This window comes from Phaseolus vulgaris, chromosome 10, assembly GCF_051622355.1.
Source record: "Phaseolus vulgaris cultivar YP4 chromosome 10, ASM5162235v1, whole genome shotgun sequence".
In the NCBI taxonomy this organism is placed as follows: Eukaryota; Viridiplantae; Streptophyta; class Magnoliopsida; order Fabales; family Fabaceae; genus Phaseolus; species Phaseolus vulgaris.
In genome coordinates this window covers 36,081,583-36,100,696 of record NC_143507.1, presented here as the reverse complement: position 1 = coordinate 36,100,696, position 19,114 = coordinate 36,081,583, and the positions used below count along the sequence as shown (strand labels likewise).

The following is a 19,114-nucleotide window of genomic DNA, read 5'->3' as shown; positions in this document are numbered from 1 at the left end:
AGGCGGAGCCATACCCATTCGCCGACGTTGAAGGACACGTCCGAGCGGTGTCGATCAGCGTTGTCCCGCATGCGTTGGCGTGTGCACTGGAGATGCTTCTTCAATTCGTGTAAGATGACGGTGTGTTGGTGGAGGAGCTCGGTCACGGTGGTCCCGGAGCGTGGGGTATGGAGCAAATCCAAAGTGGATGGTGGTGGACGGCCGTAAAGCGCCGTGAAGGGTGATGTGCCTATGGCTGAATGATGAGATGTGTTGTACCACAGTTCCGCAAGGTGAAGGAAGCGATACCACGAGGTCGAGTTGTCACTGGTAAAACAACGAAGGTATGCTTCGAAGCCTCTGTTTATCACTTATGTTTGGCCATCTGTCTGGGGGTGGTATGATGAACTGAACTTGAGGGTTGTGCCTTGTGCTTGAAACAGGGTTTTCCAGAAGTTGCTAATGAAAATGGGGTCTCGGTCAGACACAATGGATTTGGGAATCCCATGAAGGCGGCATATTTCGCTTGAGAATCGTCGTGCAATACTTTCAGCTGTGTAGTGGGTTGGAAGCGCAAGAAAGTGGGCGTATTTTGTGAGTCGGTCACAGATGACCCAAATGACGGTGTGACCCGCGGATGAAGGTAGGTGTGTAATAAAATCCATGGATAAGTCTTCCCACACTTGATCTGGTATTGGGAGAGGTTGTATTAACCCCTGAATTTTCTTTGGCAGGTACTTGTTGCGTTGACATGGAGAGCACTGTTGTATGAAGGTTTTAACGTCCCTTGTCCATCCTGGCCAGTAGAAGGACGCGGCCACTCGTGACAATGTGGGTGTTAAACCTGAGGGACCTGCGGTGGGAGATTCATGGCATTCTCGGAGAACCTGTTGGCGAAAATTGTCGGCCTCTGGAAGAAAAATTTTGTTGCGAAAAAATAACAGTCCTCTGCGTGTGTGGAATAGGGATGGTGAAGGTTGGTTGTGAGTGTACTGCTGTATAACTTGGAGGCCGTCACTGGTGGCGAAGTAATGTTGAAGAGTTTGGAAGATGGTCGGCATGGGAGAAGAGATGGACAAAAACACTGATTTGGGTGTCGATTCTTGGCGGGAAAGGGCATCAGCTACGACATTTGTTTTTCCAGGTTTGTATACTATCTTAAAATCATATCCTTGTAGCTTGGCAGTCCACTTTTGCTGTTCTGGGGTTTGGATTGTTTGGGATAACAGGGTGTTGAGGCTTTTTTGGTCAGTGAAAATGGTGAAATGTGTACCAAGTAAATACTAACGCCACTTTTTAATTGCTTCTGTAATTGCATGCATTTCTAGGACATAAACTGATGCGGATTGGAGGCGGGGACACATTTTTTTGATGAAGAAAGCTATGGGATGGTTGGCTTGGCTGAGGACGACCCCTACAGCTACAGCAGAGGCATCTGTTTCCACTGTGAAGGGTTGTTGGAAGTCTGGCAGGCGTAGTGTAGGAATTTTTGCCATGTGTGCTTGTAATATTTGAAAGGCCTCTTGTGCCGCTGATGTCCATGTAAATTGTTTGTGTTGTAATAAATCGGTGAGCGGAGAGGCGAGAGTGGCGTAGTGGTGAACGAATTTTCTATAAAAACCCGTGAGGCCGAGGAAAGCACGTAAATCCGTGAGTGAACGTGGCTGTGGCCAACTTGTGATTGCCTGAATTTTGTCTGGGTCTGGTGCGACACCTATAGATGAAATAAGGTGACCCAAATAGCTAACTTGGGTGGTAGCGAAACTGCATTTAGATAACTTAGCAAAGAAATGATGTTGTGCCAATAATTGCAAAATAAGCTTTAAATGAGTTAGGTGGTCCTGAAGTGTGGGACTGTAGACCAAAATATCATCAAAAAAGACAAGAACAAACCGTCTGAGATAAGGCCTAAGTAGATCATTCATTGCTGCTTGAAAAGTTGATGGTGCATTTGTCAAGCCGAAAGGCATTACTAGGAATTCATAGTGACCATCCATTGTTCTGAAAGCTGTTTTGTGAGTATCTGTGGGGGTGAGGCGAATTTGGTGGTATCCAGAGTATAAGTCAATCTTAGTGAAAATAGTAGCCGAACCCAATTCATCTAGTAATTCATCAATGGTGGGAATGGGGAAGCGGTCACTGATTGTGGCTGCATTTAAGGCTCTATAGTCTATACAAAAACGCCATGTACCATCTTTTTTTTTTAATCAAAAGAACTGGGGAGGAGAAGGGGCTAGTGCTTGGTTTGATAATGCCTTCGTGAAGCATTGTTTGAATAAGGGTAGAGATGGTGGATTTTTGTGAGTGAGGGTAGCGATATGGTTTAACATTAATGGGTGATGTGTGAGAGAGGAGTGGTATGTGGTGGTCATGGGGCCGAGGAGGTGGTAGGCCTCGAGGAATTTGAAAAATGGTTTGATGTTGAAGAAGGATGGATTGTATTGAAAATGGCAGAGAGAATAACGGAGAGGATGGTGTTAGTATTCTGATTTCTAGAGGGAGGGTGGAATCTGATGGTGTGTCAATGGATAAAAGATGGATGGATGCCATGGCTTTTGTGGAAAGGAGTTGGCAGAACTGATGATAGGTAGCTGGGGTTGGTGTGGTGGGTGTGCTGGCTTTTAGAGTGATTTGTTGGTTGAGATGGGTGAAGGCTATGCTGGGGATAGAGAAATCAGCTGTAATTGGGCCTAAAGTGCGCAACCAATCGATCCCTAAAACAACATCTGCTCCTTCTATGGGAAGGAGGTAAAGAGGAATTGTGAAGGTAGTGTTTTGGAGAGCGATATTAACTGAGGGACAAATGCCCTGACACGTGATAAAAGCTCCATTTCCAACCATGACGGTAAATAGGGGACTGGGTGAGATGGGGAGGTGAAGGTGATGGGCAATGCGAGGCTGTAAAATATTGTGGGAGCTACCAAAGTCTATTAGGACTGTGACTGGGAGATTGTTGATGAGACCCGTGAATTTAAGGGTTTGTGGTGAGAGGGTACCATTTAGAGCATGTGGTGAAAGGTGGAAATGGATCATGTCATCTGTAGGTGTGAGTTCTAGGGTTTCTTCCGTGGAGGCCGAGGGACAGTCAGAATTGTCTAGGAGTAAAAGAAATCTGGAGCTAGAACATTTGTGGCCTGGGTTAAAATTTTTCATCGCAGTTATAACATAAACCTAATGCTCTCCTTTCCTGAAGTTGTGCAGCTGTGAGACGTTTAATGGGTAAGGGAGGGGTGGGTGGTAGGTTATGGGGTACAACAGGGTGATTGAGGTTGGTTTGGGTAGTCGTGGTTGTTGGAGGAAGGTGTGGGTGGCGTGAGTTGTTGGTGGTGTGGTGCTGAAAATTTGTAAGGTTTGGGGAACGAAAGGGTTTAGGTTTGGAGTCTCTGATTTTATCTTCGATGAGTTTGGCAAGACCAATAGCCTGGGAAATGGAATAGGGATTAAGTATAGCAAGTTCCCTTCGGATTTCGGGATGGAGGCCTGAAGTGAAACAATTCAGAATGGTTTCTGGGGACAACCCTTGGACACAGTTACATATTTTTTCAAAGCGTGCCTGGTATTCTGAAACCAAAGAATGTTGGTGTAGTTTGAATAGTTCAGCTTGGTGGTTGGTATAGGAAGAGGGGCCAAAACGTAGCTCTAAGGCACGGGTAAAAGAGGGCCAATCTGCAAGAAGGTTGTTCTGATGCATCCACTTAAACCAGCTAAGGGCATCCCCTTTCATGTGAAAGGGAACCATGGATAATCTTTGATCTGGGGGAATTTGGTAGAATGTAAAATACTGTTCAGCTTGGAATAACCAATCCAAGGGGTATGGTCCTTCAAAGAAGGCTAATTGTAGTTTTGGTGGTCGTATGGTGGGTGGAATATTTGGCTGGTCTTGTGTGGACATGTGTGGGGAAAAAGTAGGAGGGAAATTAGAGGAAACCTGGTTTACCAAGGAGGTGAGTGTGGTTTGAAGGAACTCGTTGCTGGCCTCTATGTTGGTCTGCCTGGCTTCTGTGGTTTCCATTTGTGTTTGTATGGCTGAAAGACGTTCTTGGATGGTGAGGAGAATGTCCTCAAGGTCCTTAGCTTGGCGTGAGGGAGGCATGGTGGAGAGCAATGAAAGCACCAATGATAGGTTACAGCTACTGTGCTTGCTAAGAAAGATGTTAACTCTGAATATTCTACTCTAGGTTTAAGAAACTTTTCTCATGTCTTTTATTTAAGTTTCTCATCACCTAAATAGGAGATGATGTGGGCTGATACAAGTCATTGGGCCCTAAAGCTCTATAGCCAAAATTAGATATGATAATACTAATAATCTATTAAATAACATAGTCTTTCATCCATGAAGGCTTCTTCTTCTGTCTGATGGGCTTGCTGTCTTGGGGGCCAATACTCTATCACGTGATGTAGCATAAAATGGATTTTTGCTGTATAATAAAACATTTTGCACTTGATTATTTATCACTAGTTCACTTTTCAAGTCGTCTTAGAATATTGCTGCGTGATGAGACTATATTCCTAGTGAAGACAAATAGCTTAGCAAGAGGAAAGGTGTTATAAAACCACAAAACAGTAAGAGTTATAAAACCAGAAAACTGCATAAGGATGTTTTTTATTTATTTTTTTAGCTAAGGGAGGAAAACAATTATAATTTTATGGTTTAATTAAGATTTAATTAGCTTTTTAAACTTGAATGCTTTTAATTCAGTTTCTATTTAAAACACTTTTAATAAACTATTACTTTTGGATGATTTTTTTATCAATAAAAAATAAAAATAAAAAAATTAAACGAAGAATTTTATAAATATTTCAACCTTATATAACTTTCCTATTGTCTTAAGGTTATTTTCAATTTTTTAAGCCAAACTGCAAATACCATCAGCTATTTCTGCTGCATATATTGCATTATTGCAGCTTTGGTACAAGAGGGTAAAGTTCAGTTGAAAGATATTAGAGAAGAAATGAATATATAGATGAAAAGAATGAAAGTAACCATCAATCACATCATATTGTTCATGACAAAAATCAAACGACTTAATACTTAGAAAAAAATAAAAAAAAATATTTTGATCACTCAGTAGAATAATTTTTTTTCATATAAAACTCAATAAAATATTGTTTTTTTTAATATAAACTCAATGGGAAATATTTAAATTAAAGATGCAATTCAAACCTAACTAAACTTAATTTTATTCATTATTATAGTAGATAATATATTACAAAAAGATAAAGATAGATGAGAAAAGTTGTCTCTTTAGTTTTTTTTTTATCAGCAATGAATAAATAAAATTAAAGGGGATACTTCAGGGGTATCCCAACCCATATACAGTAACCAGAAGTGGACTTCCTAAATCATCCACAAAATTCGGCGACCACCGATTACACACATATGGAGAACACCGCTTCCTCGACTGGCGATCATGTTGACCTTTGCCTAACTTCGGCGACCACCGACTGCACATACATGGAGATCGTCGTTTCATCGACCGGCGATCATGTTCACCTTTGCATAACTTCGACGACCACCGACTACGCACGCATGGAGATCGTCGTTTCATCGACCGGCGATCATGTTGGCCTTGCATAACTTCGGCGACCACCGACTACACCCATATGGGGAGCGCCACTTCATCGACCGGCGATCATGTTGACCTATGGAGAACGCCGCTTCATCTACCGGCGATCATGTTGACCTTTGCATACCTTCGACGACCACCGACTACGCATGCATGGAGATCTCCGTTTCATCGACCAACGATCATGTTGGCCTTGCATAACTTCGGCGACCACCGACTACACACATATGGCGAGCGCCACTTCATCGACCGGCGATCATGACATCCTTCCCAGATCTTTGGCTCTTGCTTTTATAAGAGCAAAAAACTAAAACTTAGTCTCACAGAAAGCAAATTACAGCAAGTTGTTTCATAATAAAAGGCAAGCTTTAACACCAAAAAACCAATCTGCTGAACCAAAAGTGCACCAGATCTGCATAATTTTCAGCTTATGCAGCATAATAAGTTAGTGGCTGCCATGAACTTTGTGTCACTAGCCACTCCGTTACCCTTCCTCAATGGACCACCGAGCCTACTATTAGTATAATCACCGAGCCTACTATTAGTATAATCTTCAAATCCCTAGCCCAACCAAGGCAACAAAACCAACAAATTCCATGATTAATACTGCAGGTTTCCTAACAAAATTGAGCCGTGCTGTTGATTTTAGTTGTTTCTGATTAGGAGCACCTTCCCCCTTCCCTTGATACCTTCGCTGATGTCCTCTGCCTTACTCATTTGTAGCTGGTGATGCACACCAGAGGATTCATCATCCATTCAGCAAAAGAGCAATTGAAATGTTGTGCCTTATTTTTCAGCCATAACCACGATTTGAGTTGGGCATTGTGAAACACTTCTTCCCATCAGCTACTCCTTGATTGAACACCACTTGGTTTCTATGCTCCCATAAACACCATACTATGGCTACCCACACACCTTTCCATACCTCATTTTGTACCTTGCTGCTCTGCATTAAATGGAAACTCACAAAGTGGGCCATAATGTCATTATGTTGGACAAACACTAGTCCACTCCATCTGAAGCATAAAGCCCATGCATGTATTGCAGTCTTACATTCCAAGAACAGATGCTGGCATGATTCCTCCTTTGTCTGGCACATCGGACACACTAGTGTGCTTAACACAACTCCTCTCCTGCCCAAAGACACCCTAGTTGGCATTCTGCCCCTCAAAACCCTCCATGCTGTGGTTAACACGTTAGGGAACACCTTAGCCTTCCATAAATACTTAAAGGCATCATAGTGTGGTCCCCTATCAATTTTGTCAAGGTAAGCATAAGCAGAACTGACATTATAACATCCAGATTCATCACCTGACCATACCTGTATATCCTTTACATCCTTAATGATGATGGCTCTAGTTAAAAGTATACCGAGCTCCTCTTCCATCGGGATTTCCCACTCAAATCTTGCACGCCTCCATCTTAAACACCACCTCCACCTCGCGTCGTCCCACATACCTACCTCCTCCACCTTCTGGCCTTGGTTCAACGACACAGAATACAATCTAGGGAACAATGTCTTTAAGTTGACATTTCCTAACCATACATCCTCCCAAAACCTTGCTTTATCACCCCTTCCTACTTTCCACCCCACAGCTTCTTGAAACCACCCATCTCCGTCGCCCTCCCCACAAACCTTCCCAAGGTCTTTCCACCACCAGGATTGTAGTCTCATAGATGTATGATTACCACCATGTTTCAGATCATACTTAGAGTCCAGGCATTCTTTCCATTTTCCTTTCTCACTCGAAATACACCGCCATCTCCACTTGGCTAGAAGTGCTACATTAAACTTCCGAATATCTCTTATACCTAGACCACCTTCCTCCCTCGGTTTACATATAATTTTCCAACTTACCCATGATATCGGTATCTTCTCCTTGCCCCATCCCCAGAGAAACCTTCTTTGGATGCTGATGATACTTTTGCATACCGAGTCCGATGCTTTGAAAAGAGACAGATAGTAGAACGGTATAGCCGTAATAACAGATTTTATTAAACATATTCTACCAGCCGTAGACAAAAAACGCCCTTTCCATACACTAAGCCTCGATTTCAGCTTGTTCAGAACCGTCTCCCAAAACTTCTTCTTCCTTGGATTACCCCCCACTTCTAATCCCAAATAAGTAAACGAGATTCCCATTTGATCACAATTCAGAGTCTTTGCGTAACACTCCAAATCACGTTGGGGGACATTAATACCAGCTATCTTCGACTTATGGAAATTGATCTTCAGGCCAGATGCCAGCTCAAATCCCCTAAGGATAGCCTTGAGAGTGACTATATTGGCATAAGAATTCTCACATAGGAACAAGGTGTCATCTACAAACTGAAGAAGACTCAATTCAACCTCCTTTCTTCCGATCTTAGGGCCCTTTAATAACTCAGCCTTCACAGCTTGCCTTACTAGCCCTGCCATGCCTTCAGCAACCACTAAAAAGAGAAATGGAGCTAAAGGGTCACCCTGCCTTAGCCCCCTTGATGGTTTAAATTCTTCCGTAGGACTCCCATTTACGAGTACTGACACCGTTGCACTTTCCATACAACCCTGAACCCACATAATCCACCTCTTATGGAACCCCAACCTCTGTAACATATCATACAGGAACTCCCATCTTACTGAATCATACGCTTTTTCAAAGTCCACTTTTAAACACAGACCGCTCCTCCCTCCCCTCTTTAGATCCTCCACCGTTTTATTGGCCAAAAGAACATTGTCAAGAATTCCTCTGTTCTTTAAGAAAGCCGACTGACTTTCATCGATAACAGCCGGTAGCACTTTCTTAATCCTTTCCGCCATCACCTTCGCTATGATCTTATATACAGCTCCCACTAGAGAAATTGGCCTATATTGCTCAAAAGTGAACGGATCCCTTACTTTAGGAATCAAAGCTATGAAAGAGGCGTTACAGCCCTTCGGTATACACCCTTTCTCATGAAAAAGACACATCGCTGCCACAATGTCTTCTTTAATGAAATCCCAACTTTTCTTAAGGAAATTAAAATTGAACCCATCAGGGCCTGGACTCTTTGTGCCTTCGCACTGCCACACTGCATTCCTTATTTCTTCCTCAGTAAAGCTAGCTATCAGACTCGCATTGTCTTCCTCTGAGAGGGATTTAAACTCAACCCCATCAAGACGTACTCCAAAATCTTTAGTTGCTTTAAACCTCTTCTCAAAGATCTTCTTGGCTTCCAGACGAACTGTACTAGGTTCTTCACACCAATGATCCCCTACCTCCACACCTTTTACTTCATTTCTCAGACGTCTCCACCTCAGAGTTGAGTAGTAGAACTTAGTACATGAGTCCCCATATTTAAGCCAGTTTACTCTAGCCTTTTGACACATGATAGACTCCAGCTTCTTGTCAATATCCCTCAGACAACTAATCAACTCACACCTCTTAGCCCTATCACTTTCCGTGAGGTTACTGAGACAGTCTTGGTTATCAAAATTCGCAATTGCCTGCAATATCTCCCTCTTCTTGGAATGAATATTACCAAAGACATCTCTATTCCATGCTTTTAGATCACCCTTCATCCGCTTCAACTTCTCTTTACACTTAACGAATTCACACCCCTGGACAACGTAAGAGGACCACTTTTCCTTTAACATCTCACTAAAACCTTTTTCCAACATCCAGGCATCGATTGTTCGGAAAGGGTTAGGGCCCCAATCTTTAACCATAGATTTGACCACAATAGCACAATGGTCAGATACTTCCCTTTGTTGAACATATTGTTTGCTCATAAACCAATGATCCAACCACTCTTCCGTAACAAGCACCCTATCCAATCTGCTTTTCGCCGAGCCATTAGATTTGAACCATGTGAATTTTTTACCCACAATAGGTAAATCAAGCAGCAGGTTTGTATCAATGAACCTGTTAAACCCATCCATCTCGCTTGATTGGTAAACCCTATCTTTACTTCCTTTCCTTTCACCTCGTCTTCTAATGGCATTAAAATCCCCACACATACACCATACCATATCCTGTGAAGACGCTTTAATATTAGACAACTCCTCCCAAAGTAACCTCTTATCACTCAGATTACATGCAGCATACACATTTACCACTACACATCTAATGTTGGTTTTTGAATAATAACCAAACACCACAATGAACCCCTTTCCCACGACATGACTATCGTAACTGAAGGCCTCTTTATGCCACATTGATAGAATGCTACCACTTCCGTTATCACCTTCGTAATGTAACCACCCAATATTGTTATTCCCCCACAAAGAGAAGCACTTGGCATCGGAGAACATTTTCGATTTAGTTTCTTGAATACAGACAAATTATGCTCCTTCACACCCTATGATGCGTCTCAAATAACTAGTTTTGATGTTCCCCCCCATGCCTCTAATATTGAAATTCACAATTAACATTAATCACCTTTTACATCCCCCTTCTTGTTGCAGTTGACCACCTCTTCATCCCTTGCTTCCATTCTCTCATATTCATTAATGACTTCATCTTCATCTCCTCGGCATGCTATCCCACACCGCATTCCAGATTCCCACAGGTTGATAGGATCATCCGCAGCACGATAGGAGCACCAACGAGAGTTGCAAAGATTGATGTCCTTATCAGAGATTGATTCCATCGAAACATCGTCCCCACGAACCAGTTTTGCACCAGCCTTCTGAAGTCTCGCATTAATCCTTGTTGACCGTCTCGGATTGGGTACCGAATCCCCTAGTTCAGAAAAAATTTTCTTCTTTCTCCTTCGTAAAGGAGAATTAGACATACTTCTTGCCTTTAGTCCCCCCTCTCCTGTAAATTTTATAGCGGATGCACACAACCATGTATCTCCTTCTATTCCGTCATCTTCTTGAGTCCCTTCCTCTTTCTCCACACCTTTCCCTTTCTTCATGATTTTCGACGATCCATTCTCAAGCATGGCTGCTCCCAATGGGCTACCTCCATAAAGATGCTGACTTGAACCATGATTTTCCTTACTCATCGGGCCTCTTACAAGGCTTTCCCCAGATTTACCTATATTACCGTTGGCACCCCTACCATCACTAGCCACTTCTATTGACCATTTCGCAGACCCACTCTGTTCCGCTTCTATTTGGGCTGGGATACAATGGGCCTTCATCTCCCTTGCACAGCCCAACCCTACGTTGGCTTCTTTTAAGTTAGTACCACATTCTATGTCAATCACAAGTCTTGCCACCTCAGCTTTTGCAGGGGCACTCCGTAGGGTGGCGCCACAGACGCCTTCAGAAAGGTAGAAGTCAACATCTTCGGACACCTTTTGCTCCTTCCTTGCTACATTCGTTATAGCTGTGTAACTTTTCCCCTGACATGTGATATTTTCCGCAGTGTAGCCCCTAGTGAGTGGCGTTAGCGGCTTTGTCGTATGCGAACACTATTCATCTTCTTCCTTTGTCTCCCATCCTTCTTTCGCCCCGATTGACCAGTGGTTCTCCCCCTCCCACGACCGGTGCTCCTCCAAACCATTATTGGCTGTAAAATCTGTTTCTTCTACATAAGTTTCTGAGGAGGAAACGCTGTCTGATGATTCTGACTGGGCACTTTTAAACTTATAACTATCTTCACACCACATTGGTATCTCCTCCTCAATAAGAATATTGCAAAGCTGCTTATTAATTTGCACACATTTTGCTAATCTCGCACTATCAACTTTCAAAATGCGAACTTGGAGCCGTGCATATGCCAACTTTAGTTAGTGCACAAAAGAGTGATGTAAATCTCCACTAAACAGGGACCAACACTTCTTTCTACCTAATCATTCACCATAGAACCAACTCTCCTATAAAATAAGGATTATCACACATTTCTATCTAACAAAACAAAGCAACAGAAGATAAAAAAACAAATGTGATCTTAAGTGTTTAGAAAAGTGTTCTTTTCGATATTACAAGCTTTGATTTCCACAACTCAAATTTGCTTCAGGCTGATTTTCTTTTATTTGTATGCTTCACTAATGACATGATATTTCACCTTGGATGTGTTTAGTTGTATCGTATTGGACAAGATTCTTTTCAATTGCAATGACTAACGTATTATCAACCCATATTACAGCAGATAAACAATATAGTTGTCCCCACATCATTTTTTTCTCTCTTCCTTTTACTCTTTTTTTTTATCTTTGTTTTCACTCATCATTTATCCCGATCAAAATTATGCAACTCAATATAGGTGAGTTTTAAAAAAAAAATCTTTTATTTTTTGAGGTTCTGCGATTTGTGATTTTGATTTGATTTTGGAAGAAAGGTTTTTTTTTTTTTTATCAGCAATAAATTAATAGAATAAAAATGAGACACTTAAGGGGTGTCTCAACCCTTATACATAATACCCTCATAGTTTAAACAAACAACAATAGAGACCATAAACTACAAAGGCTTCCCAAACCAGAAAAAATTGATTAGCACAAACACCAGCAGAAAACAGACTGCTGAAATATGGGAAAAGCAACTCCCTCCCATCCCTTTAACCCATGACAAATCCATCTACATCTTGTTTAGGACCAAAAAAAACCCACGGTAGTCCCAATCATTACTATAGGCAAAACCCAGGTTTTCTTACTTCATGATTACAGCACAGTGGTGATGATCTTCAGAAGCAATGTTGGCCATTTGAATTACATTTGTAGACCCTTAAAACACAGCCTTAAGCATCTGTAGACCCTTAAGACACAGCCTTAAGCATGTGCAGCTTGAGGTTGTTTTGGCCAAAGCAGACACGATCCAGCAACACACATTCCTCCTTCATCCTAAGTCTATTCCCTGGACACCTCAACTTCAAATATGCCCGTCAAACAGCATGCCCAAACCCCAGATGTACTTAGGTTTCAACTTCCTTGAATTGTCGCAACTACCATCAGATTCACTTAATAACCGTGAGAACAACACGCATAGCACATCTTAACAGCACCCGTTAACAGGGTCATCCAAACCAGCAAAGCATACAACACTTAGCCCCTAACAGAATCACCCAAACCAGCATAGCACATCCTAACAGCACCCATCAAAGCTGCATGTCCTGACAACAACGATCCCCTTCATCAACCAGACGTCAACCGCACCCCTGCTCATCCCCCCCACTGATGGTACCACTGGTATAACCAGCTGCATAAATCAAGCTTGAAGCTGCACCCGAACTCCAAACTGGTATGCAGTCTGCATACCATCAACCAAAACCTGCACACCTGTCCAGACACAAAGTCGCCAACTAGAGAACCAAAAAACTGACTGCCCCTATTTAAAGGCCTAGGTAGTATACCGAGCTCCCTCCCCTAACAACCATGACCTCCATCTAGACCCAAGACAACCAGAGACCGCACAGAACCTTCACAAGTCCACTTTTCATCTATATTGAACACCTAACACCAAAACTCAGTGCACCCCCACTGATTCCACCTATACTAACTTCAGCTGACAACTGAATAGGGAGACCTTCATAGAACAAATCCCCTCTTATGCGTGCCTACCTTAGATATCAGTATACAGGCCCTTGCCCTCCAACTAGCAGCTTTGCATGCACACACCTGGATTTAGAACCCAATCCGAAAAAGCATAGGTGAAGGAGTTTGTCCCAAACTTCAGCTTGAGCCACACTGAAAGTTGGGCTAGGTGAACAATCTCTTCTACATCAGCTGTCCCCTGCTTGAACACCACCAAATTTCTTTGGTCCCACATGCTTCTAACAATAGCAACCCAAACACCCTTCCAAATCTGATTCTGTTTAACACTCAGATGGGGCAGATAGAAACTCTCGAAGTGTATCAAAATATCCTTATGCTGCACAAATGTAATGCCAAACCATCTGAAACAGAGGATCCATACCCTCTGCGCATAGGCACATTCTATAAAGAAGTGTTGTGTTGTTTCTTGCATTTCCTTGCAGAACACACACAGAGAAGAGCTTACAGCCAATCCTCTTCGGATCAAATTGTCATAGGTTGGAAGTCTCTCGATCAGGATTCTCCAAGTTGTATACAGCGCTTTAGGGACAACTATAGCTTGCTAGAGTGAAGGGAAAGTGTCCTGCACTTCATTATTTGCTAGACTGCACAATATAGAGTAGGCAGACTTCACAGAAAACTCACCATCTTGTTCTCCATTCCATATCAAAACATCATTTCTATCTTTGCGCGGGGTCTTTCTCATAATAAGGCTAAGCAACTCTTCCTCCATCACACTTTCCCACGTGAACCTGGACCTTCTCCACCTTAGCCTCCAACTCCACCCATTGTCCTCCCAAACACCCATTTCTCCCAGCACCTTACCTTGGTCCAGCGAAACCGAATACAGCCTAGGAAACAGCACTTTGAGCTTAATGTTCTCCAACCAAACATCTTCCCAGAACCTGGCCTTATCCCCTGCTCCAACATTCCAACCTATCGACTTGTGGAACCATCATGTCCCCTCCCCCTCACCAGTAGCCCTAGATAGGTCTTTCCACCACCAGGAGTAGTAAATGTTGGACACTTCATGTCCTACTCCCTCCCTGTCATACTTAGAGACTAGGATCTCCTTCCATTTCCCTTTTTCCTCAGTCAACATCCTCCATTTCCATTTTGCTAGTAAGGCATAGTTAAACGTTCTAACATCCTTAACTCCTAAACCCCCTTCCTCCTTTGGCTTACACACAGTGCCCCAGCTGACCCACGAGATACGCTTATTTTCCGCCCCCCATGCCCATACAAACCTCCTCTGAATACTTGCAATCGTCTTACACACTGACACTGGCGCTTTAAATAAGGACAAGTAGAACAAAGGAACAGATGTTAGGACCGATTTAACCAAGCAAACTCTACCTGCTAGTGACAAGCATTTCCCCTTCCAAGTACTAAGTCTAGCTTTAACTTTTTCCACCACTGGCTCCCAAAATTGCGTTCTCCTAGGATTCCCGCCTACTTTTAAACCCAAGTACTTGAAAGGAACCTGCATTAATCCACAATTGAGACTTCTAGCGTAGGTTTCTAGCGAGCTCCTACCAACCTTGATACCTGCCAACTTAGATTTATGGAAGTTTACTTTGAGACCAGATGCCAGCTCAAACATCCTAAGGATTGCCTTAATAGTAAAGACATTAGAGAAGGAGTCTTCACACATAAAGAGTGTGTCGTCTGCAAATTGCAGCATGCTACACTCTATCTCATTCCTCCCCACTTTCACTCCTCTTAAAAGGTTTTCCTTAGACGCAGAGTGTACTAGGCCCGCCAAACCTTCCGCCACAACAAGAAACAGGAACGGAGCCATGGGATCCCCTTGCCTCAGACCCCTAGTCGGTCTAAACTCCTCTGTCGGACATCCATTGACCAGAATAGATACTGTTGTTGATTCTAAGCAGCTTTGCACCCACTTAATCCATCTCACATGAAACCCCAGCCTATTTAACATATCCAACAGAAAACTCCACCTGACCGAGTCATATGCCTTTTCGAAATCCACCTTCAAGAACACACCCCTCCTCCTCCTTCTTCGTACATCTTCAATCACCTCATTAGCCACCAGAACACTCTCTAGTAGCCCCCTACCTTGCATGAAGGCTGATTGGTTTTTGTCAATGACCATAGGTAGAACAGTTTTGATCCGATTCGACATGACCTTGGTTATAATCTTATACATAGCTCCCACAAGAGAGATAGGTCTGTACTGATCAATTGTAGTTGGATCCTTTACCTTTGGGACTAGAGCAATAAAGGACGCATTACACCCCTTCGGAAGGATCCCTGTCTCATGAAAACTATGTACTGCTCCCATAACATCTTCCTTTAGGGTCTCCCAATTAGCTTTAATGAAGTTGAAATTAAAACCATCTGGACCCGGGCTCTTAGTCCCCTCACAATTCCACACCGCCTCCCTGACTTCCTCCTCGGAGAACACCTCAATCATTCTCAGACTTACCTCTTCAGGGAGAGATCTGAATTCCACAGCTCCAAGCCTCACTCGTAGATCAGGAGTGGCCTTAAATCTCTCCTCAAACACTCGCTTTACTTCCCTTCGTACTGCCTCCGGTTCCTCACACCATAGACTATTTAACTCAAATCCTTTAACTTCATTCTTGATTCTTCTCCATCTGATAGTAGTGTGATAGAATTTAGAATTAGAGTCTCCATATTTGAACCAGTTCGACCTGGCTTTTTGCCTATAGAGGGATTCCATCTTTTTCTCTACCAATTTTTGCTGGCTTACAAGTTCCAATCTTCTCAACTTTTCACCCTCCACCAAGTCAGATACACATCCTTGACATCAAGATCCTCAATCTCCTTCAAAATCCTGCGCTTTTCGTCCTCAAGATTCCCAAACACACTCCTATTCCACTCTTTGAGATCCAACTTTAAAAGTTTGAGTTTCTCTTTAACTTTGGTTATATTGTCGCCCTACACCTCATAAGATCCCCATTTACCCCTCACCAAATCCTTAAACCCGGGCTCCAGAAGCCATGCATCAATAGACTTGAAAGGTTTTGGGCCCCAATCTTTACTCCATGATTTCACCACTATTGCACAATGATCCGAAACTTCCCTTGTTTGTATGTATTGCTTGCTCATAGGCCACACTTGTAACCATTCTTCGGATACCAGAATTTTATCCAGCCTACTTTTTGCAGACCCATCTGCCTTAAACCAAGTGAACTTCTTACCTACTAGAGGCAAATCCTCCATAGAATTGCTTCCAATGAAATCATTAAAGTCCCTGATTTCCTTTTTGTTGCTTGCATTTCGTCTAATGCCTTTCCTTTCCGCAGCACACCTGACTACATTAAAGTCACCACAACAGCACCACACCTTATCCTGATGGATACTTCTGATAACAGACACATCCTCCCACATAGCCACCTTCTCACTCGGATTACAAGCAGCATAGACGTTAATTTTAATACAAGAACAGTTTGACTTAACATGGTGCCCCACAACAGCAATAAAACATTTCCCTACCGTATGAGACACGTAGTGGAAGGCTTCCTTGTGCCACATAGATAACGTGCTTCCAGCCCCATTCACACCTTCATTATGCACCCATCCCACCTTATTATCTCCCCACAAAGAGAAACACCTGCTATCAGAAAACTCAGTTAGTTTAGTTTCTTGCACACACACAAACTCCGCACCCTCCTTACCTATAATATTCCTAAGATATTTAGCCTTCACTCCCCCCCCCCCAGCCCTCTGACATTCAGGCTGATAACTATCATGGGATACCTCCTCTGTCACCCTCCTTAAAATTTCTCAAAACTTGGTTGTCCCTATCCTCCAAGGTTTCCATTTCCTTAATTAACATGCCTGCATCCCCAGAACAGGTTGTCCCCAAACGCTTTCCAACTTCCCAAATCCTAGTTGCTTCCGATTGGGTGGCTTCCCTTCTAAGACGATTGTTGCATTCCACAATTTCAGAATCTGACATAGCATAAGTTTTGGAACTTAACCTGGTCGAGTAACTGTTCCCTTGATGAAGAGACCCCAAGCCCCCCTTCGACCTCCACCGTCGTTGAACAGTGAGAGTCCCCTTCTCCCATAGTGCTCTTAAGTGCCGCACTCTCTCTGGTGTGATACCATCTTCCACCATAGCTCCACCTTCCTTTCTGCGATCACAGCCTACCTCCTCGTTACCCATTCCGCCCTCTGCTTTCTCCACTTCAACCTCGTTGCTAATCGTAGCAACGTCGATTTGATTTTCTTCCTGACTAGGTTGTGGGAGCGCATCTCCTCTAACGACCTCACCCGTACTGGGTTCATCCTTCGTGCTAACCGCCGCTCACAACCGCCCAACACCGCCCAACTCCTACGTCTGAGTCAAAACGCGATTTGCGTTGTGGCACTCAAAATTCTGAGTGCAACTTCCGCTGGTTTGGGCTTCAATGCTAATGGGCTTGGGCCTAGCATTACTAATTGCCTCCACTACCTCTACTAAGCTCACCATCGACTGATGAAGAGCTGCACACGCATCACTGACACGTCTTTGTGTGTCAGACACACAAGTCCACTCCGCTGAGGCTCCCTGCGTACACAGGTCTTTTCTAGTTGAAAATAGCCCACTTTTTTGCTGACAACTTTCGTGCCGTTCTGAACATTCCTTATCCATTGCTTTTGGTGCACACGTTGTTGACCTACCCTCTCCTCCCTAGATACCTTTTCCGGCCACCCATACCTTGCTTCACTACCGTCCTCGTCCTCGCTGAACTTCTCAGAGACCAACGAGTCTGCCACAAAAGATTCTACTGAGGATGAACTAATAGAGGACCCTTCGTTGTGAAATGCACACTTGCTACAGTAGTCTACTCTACCAGATTTTGCTGCCTCCTCAACAACGGTGACATTATATAATCTCCCATTAATACGGAACTCCTTGGATAAATCTGCTTTACATGACTTTAGCATCTTAACCTGGCACCGGGCATATTCCAAGCAATCCCAAGACAGAGTAGCTTCATCTAACCCCACCACCGTAGCCACTTCCCCCACAACTTTTGTTAGACACTCCTTGCTCCATAGATGGAGCGGCAACCCATAACATCTGACCCACACTCTTTTATACCTTACAACGTCATGCTCAGTCCAAGGTTTAATTTCTGCGAAAACGCTGTAGAACCATTCCTTATGCGATTTCACCAGGTCTTCCATTCTTCCTTCCGCCTTAGGTGATAGCAGAACTTGGTCGTCACCCAAAAACTTCGTATTGAACATAGACATCCCTCCCTTAAGGCACTCCTCTCGCATTGTTTCAAAGTTAAACTCATCTAGCATATGGCCAATCATACTATTGGTCAACCAAGGAAGAGACTGCACCCTGGTTGTTATACTAGGGCCGCTCCACTGACCTTGTGCTGGTCTTTTTACTGCGTCCGCATACGACTTAACGTTATAACTATTCGTAGCCATTGCTTCCTTCCCACCTTTCTCCCTCCAAACCTCCTTGTTCTTCCTCGTTATATAGCTCTGTGCATCACCCCCTGGTGGTTTCACTTCATCAGAGTAAAACGCGTTTCCTTTGCTTCCTAGCCCGTCTCTTCTATACCTTGGTATATTAACATAGAGCTTCATATTTCCAACGAAACAACTGTCCAGGTCCCTCTCCAAGCTCGCAGCATTTCTTACACCAAAAAATCTCACAAACCCAAATCTTCTTCCCCATCTATTCCTCCTCCTTGATATGAATACTTCCTTGACCCTAGCCCACTTCTGAAACACTTCCAACATATCGCGTTTCCCATGACTGTCTGGGAAGTTGGAGAGGAAAAAAGTTGTGAAAGAATTAGCGTATGAATGATTCCTCCGCTCCGCATACCCCATCATGAATCAACCAACAGCTCTATTTTGGAAGAAAGGTGCTTTTGCATTGTGAAAACATTTCACGAACTTCTGAAATGCATAGAAGACAATATGAACCTTTAAAGCAGTGTGAAAGTAAAACAAACAAGATGTGGAACCTTACAGTTCTAAGGATCACTCATTCAGGTTTTTATCAAACTTATACATATTCAATTTGTTGGGATTTTTTTGGAAGACTGAAACATACCCACTTCAGGTACTGACTTTATAAATTAAGTAACAGGGGAGGTTGGGGTTTATATTCTTGCACGCAC

General features: G+C 43.2%; 1 protein-coding gene and 1 long non-coding RNA gene across 2 annotated transcripts; one reads left to right on the top strand and one right to left on the bottom strand.

Annotated features, from left to right (window-relative positions):
• The first annotated feature begins 302 nt into the window (after nt 1–302).
• LOC150024758 (uncharacterized) lies at nt 303–1,262 on the top strand. The gene is made up of 3 exons (XR_016516415.1): nt 303–323; nt 423–622; nt 714–1,262. It is a non-coding gene; the product is annotated as an uncharacterized LOC150024758 (long non-coding RNA).
• A 16,182-nt stretch (nt 1,263–17,444) lies between these two features.
• Nucleotides 17,445–18,821, bottom strand: LOC137817962 (uncharacterized). The gene has a single exon (XM_068621185.2). It carries the CDS (start codon nt 18,819–18,821, stop codon nt 17,445–17,447), a length of 1,377 nt encoding a protein of 458 aa, XP_068477286.2.
• Nucleotides 18,822–19,114: the final 293 nt, after the last annotated feature.

Bases quoted from the DNA above. Each gene is read 5' to 3' on its own strand.
- LOC137817962 (XM_068621185.2), bottom strand. From the start codon at position 18,821: ATGGGGTATGCGGAGCGGAGGAATCATTCATACGCTAATTCTTTCACA.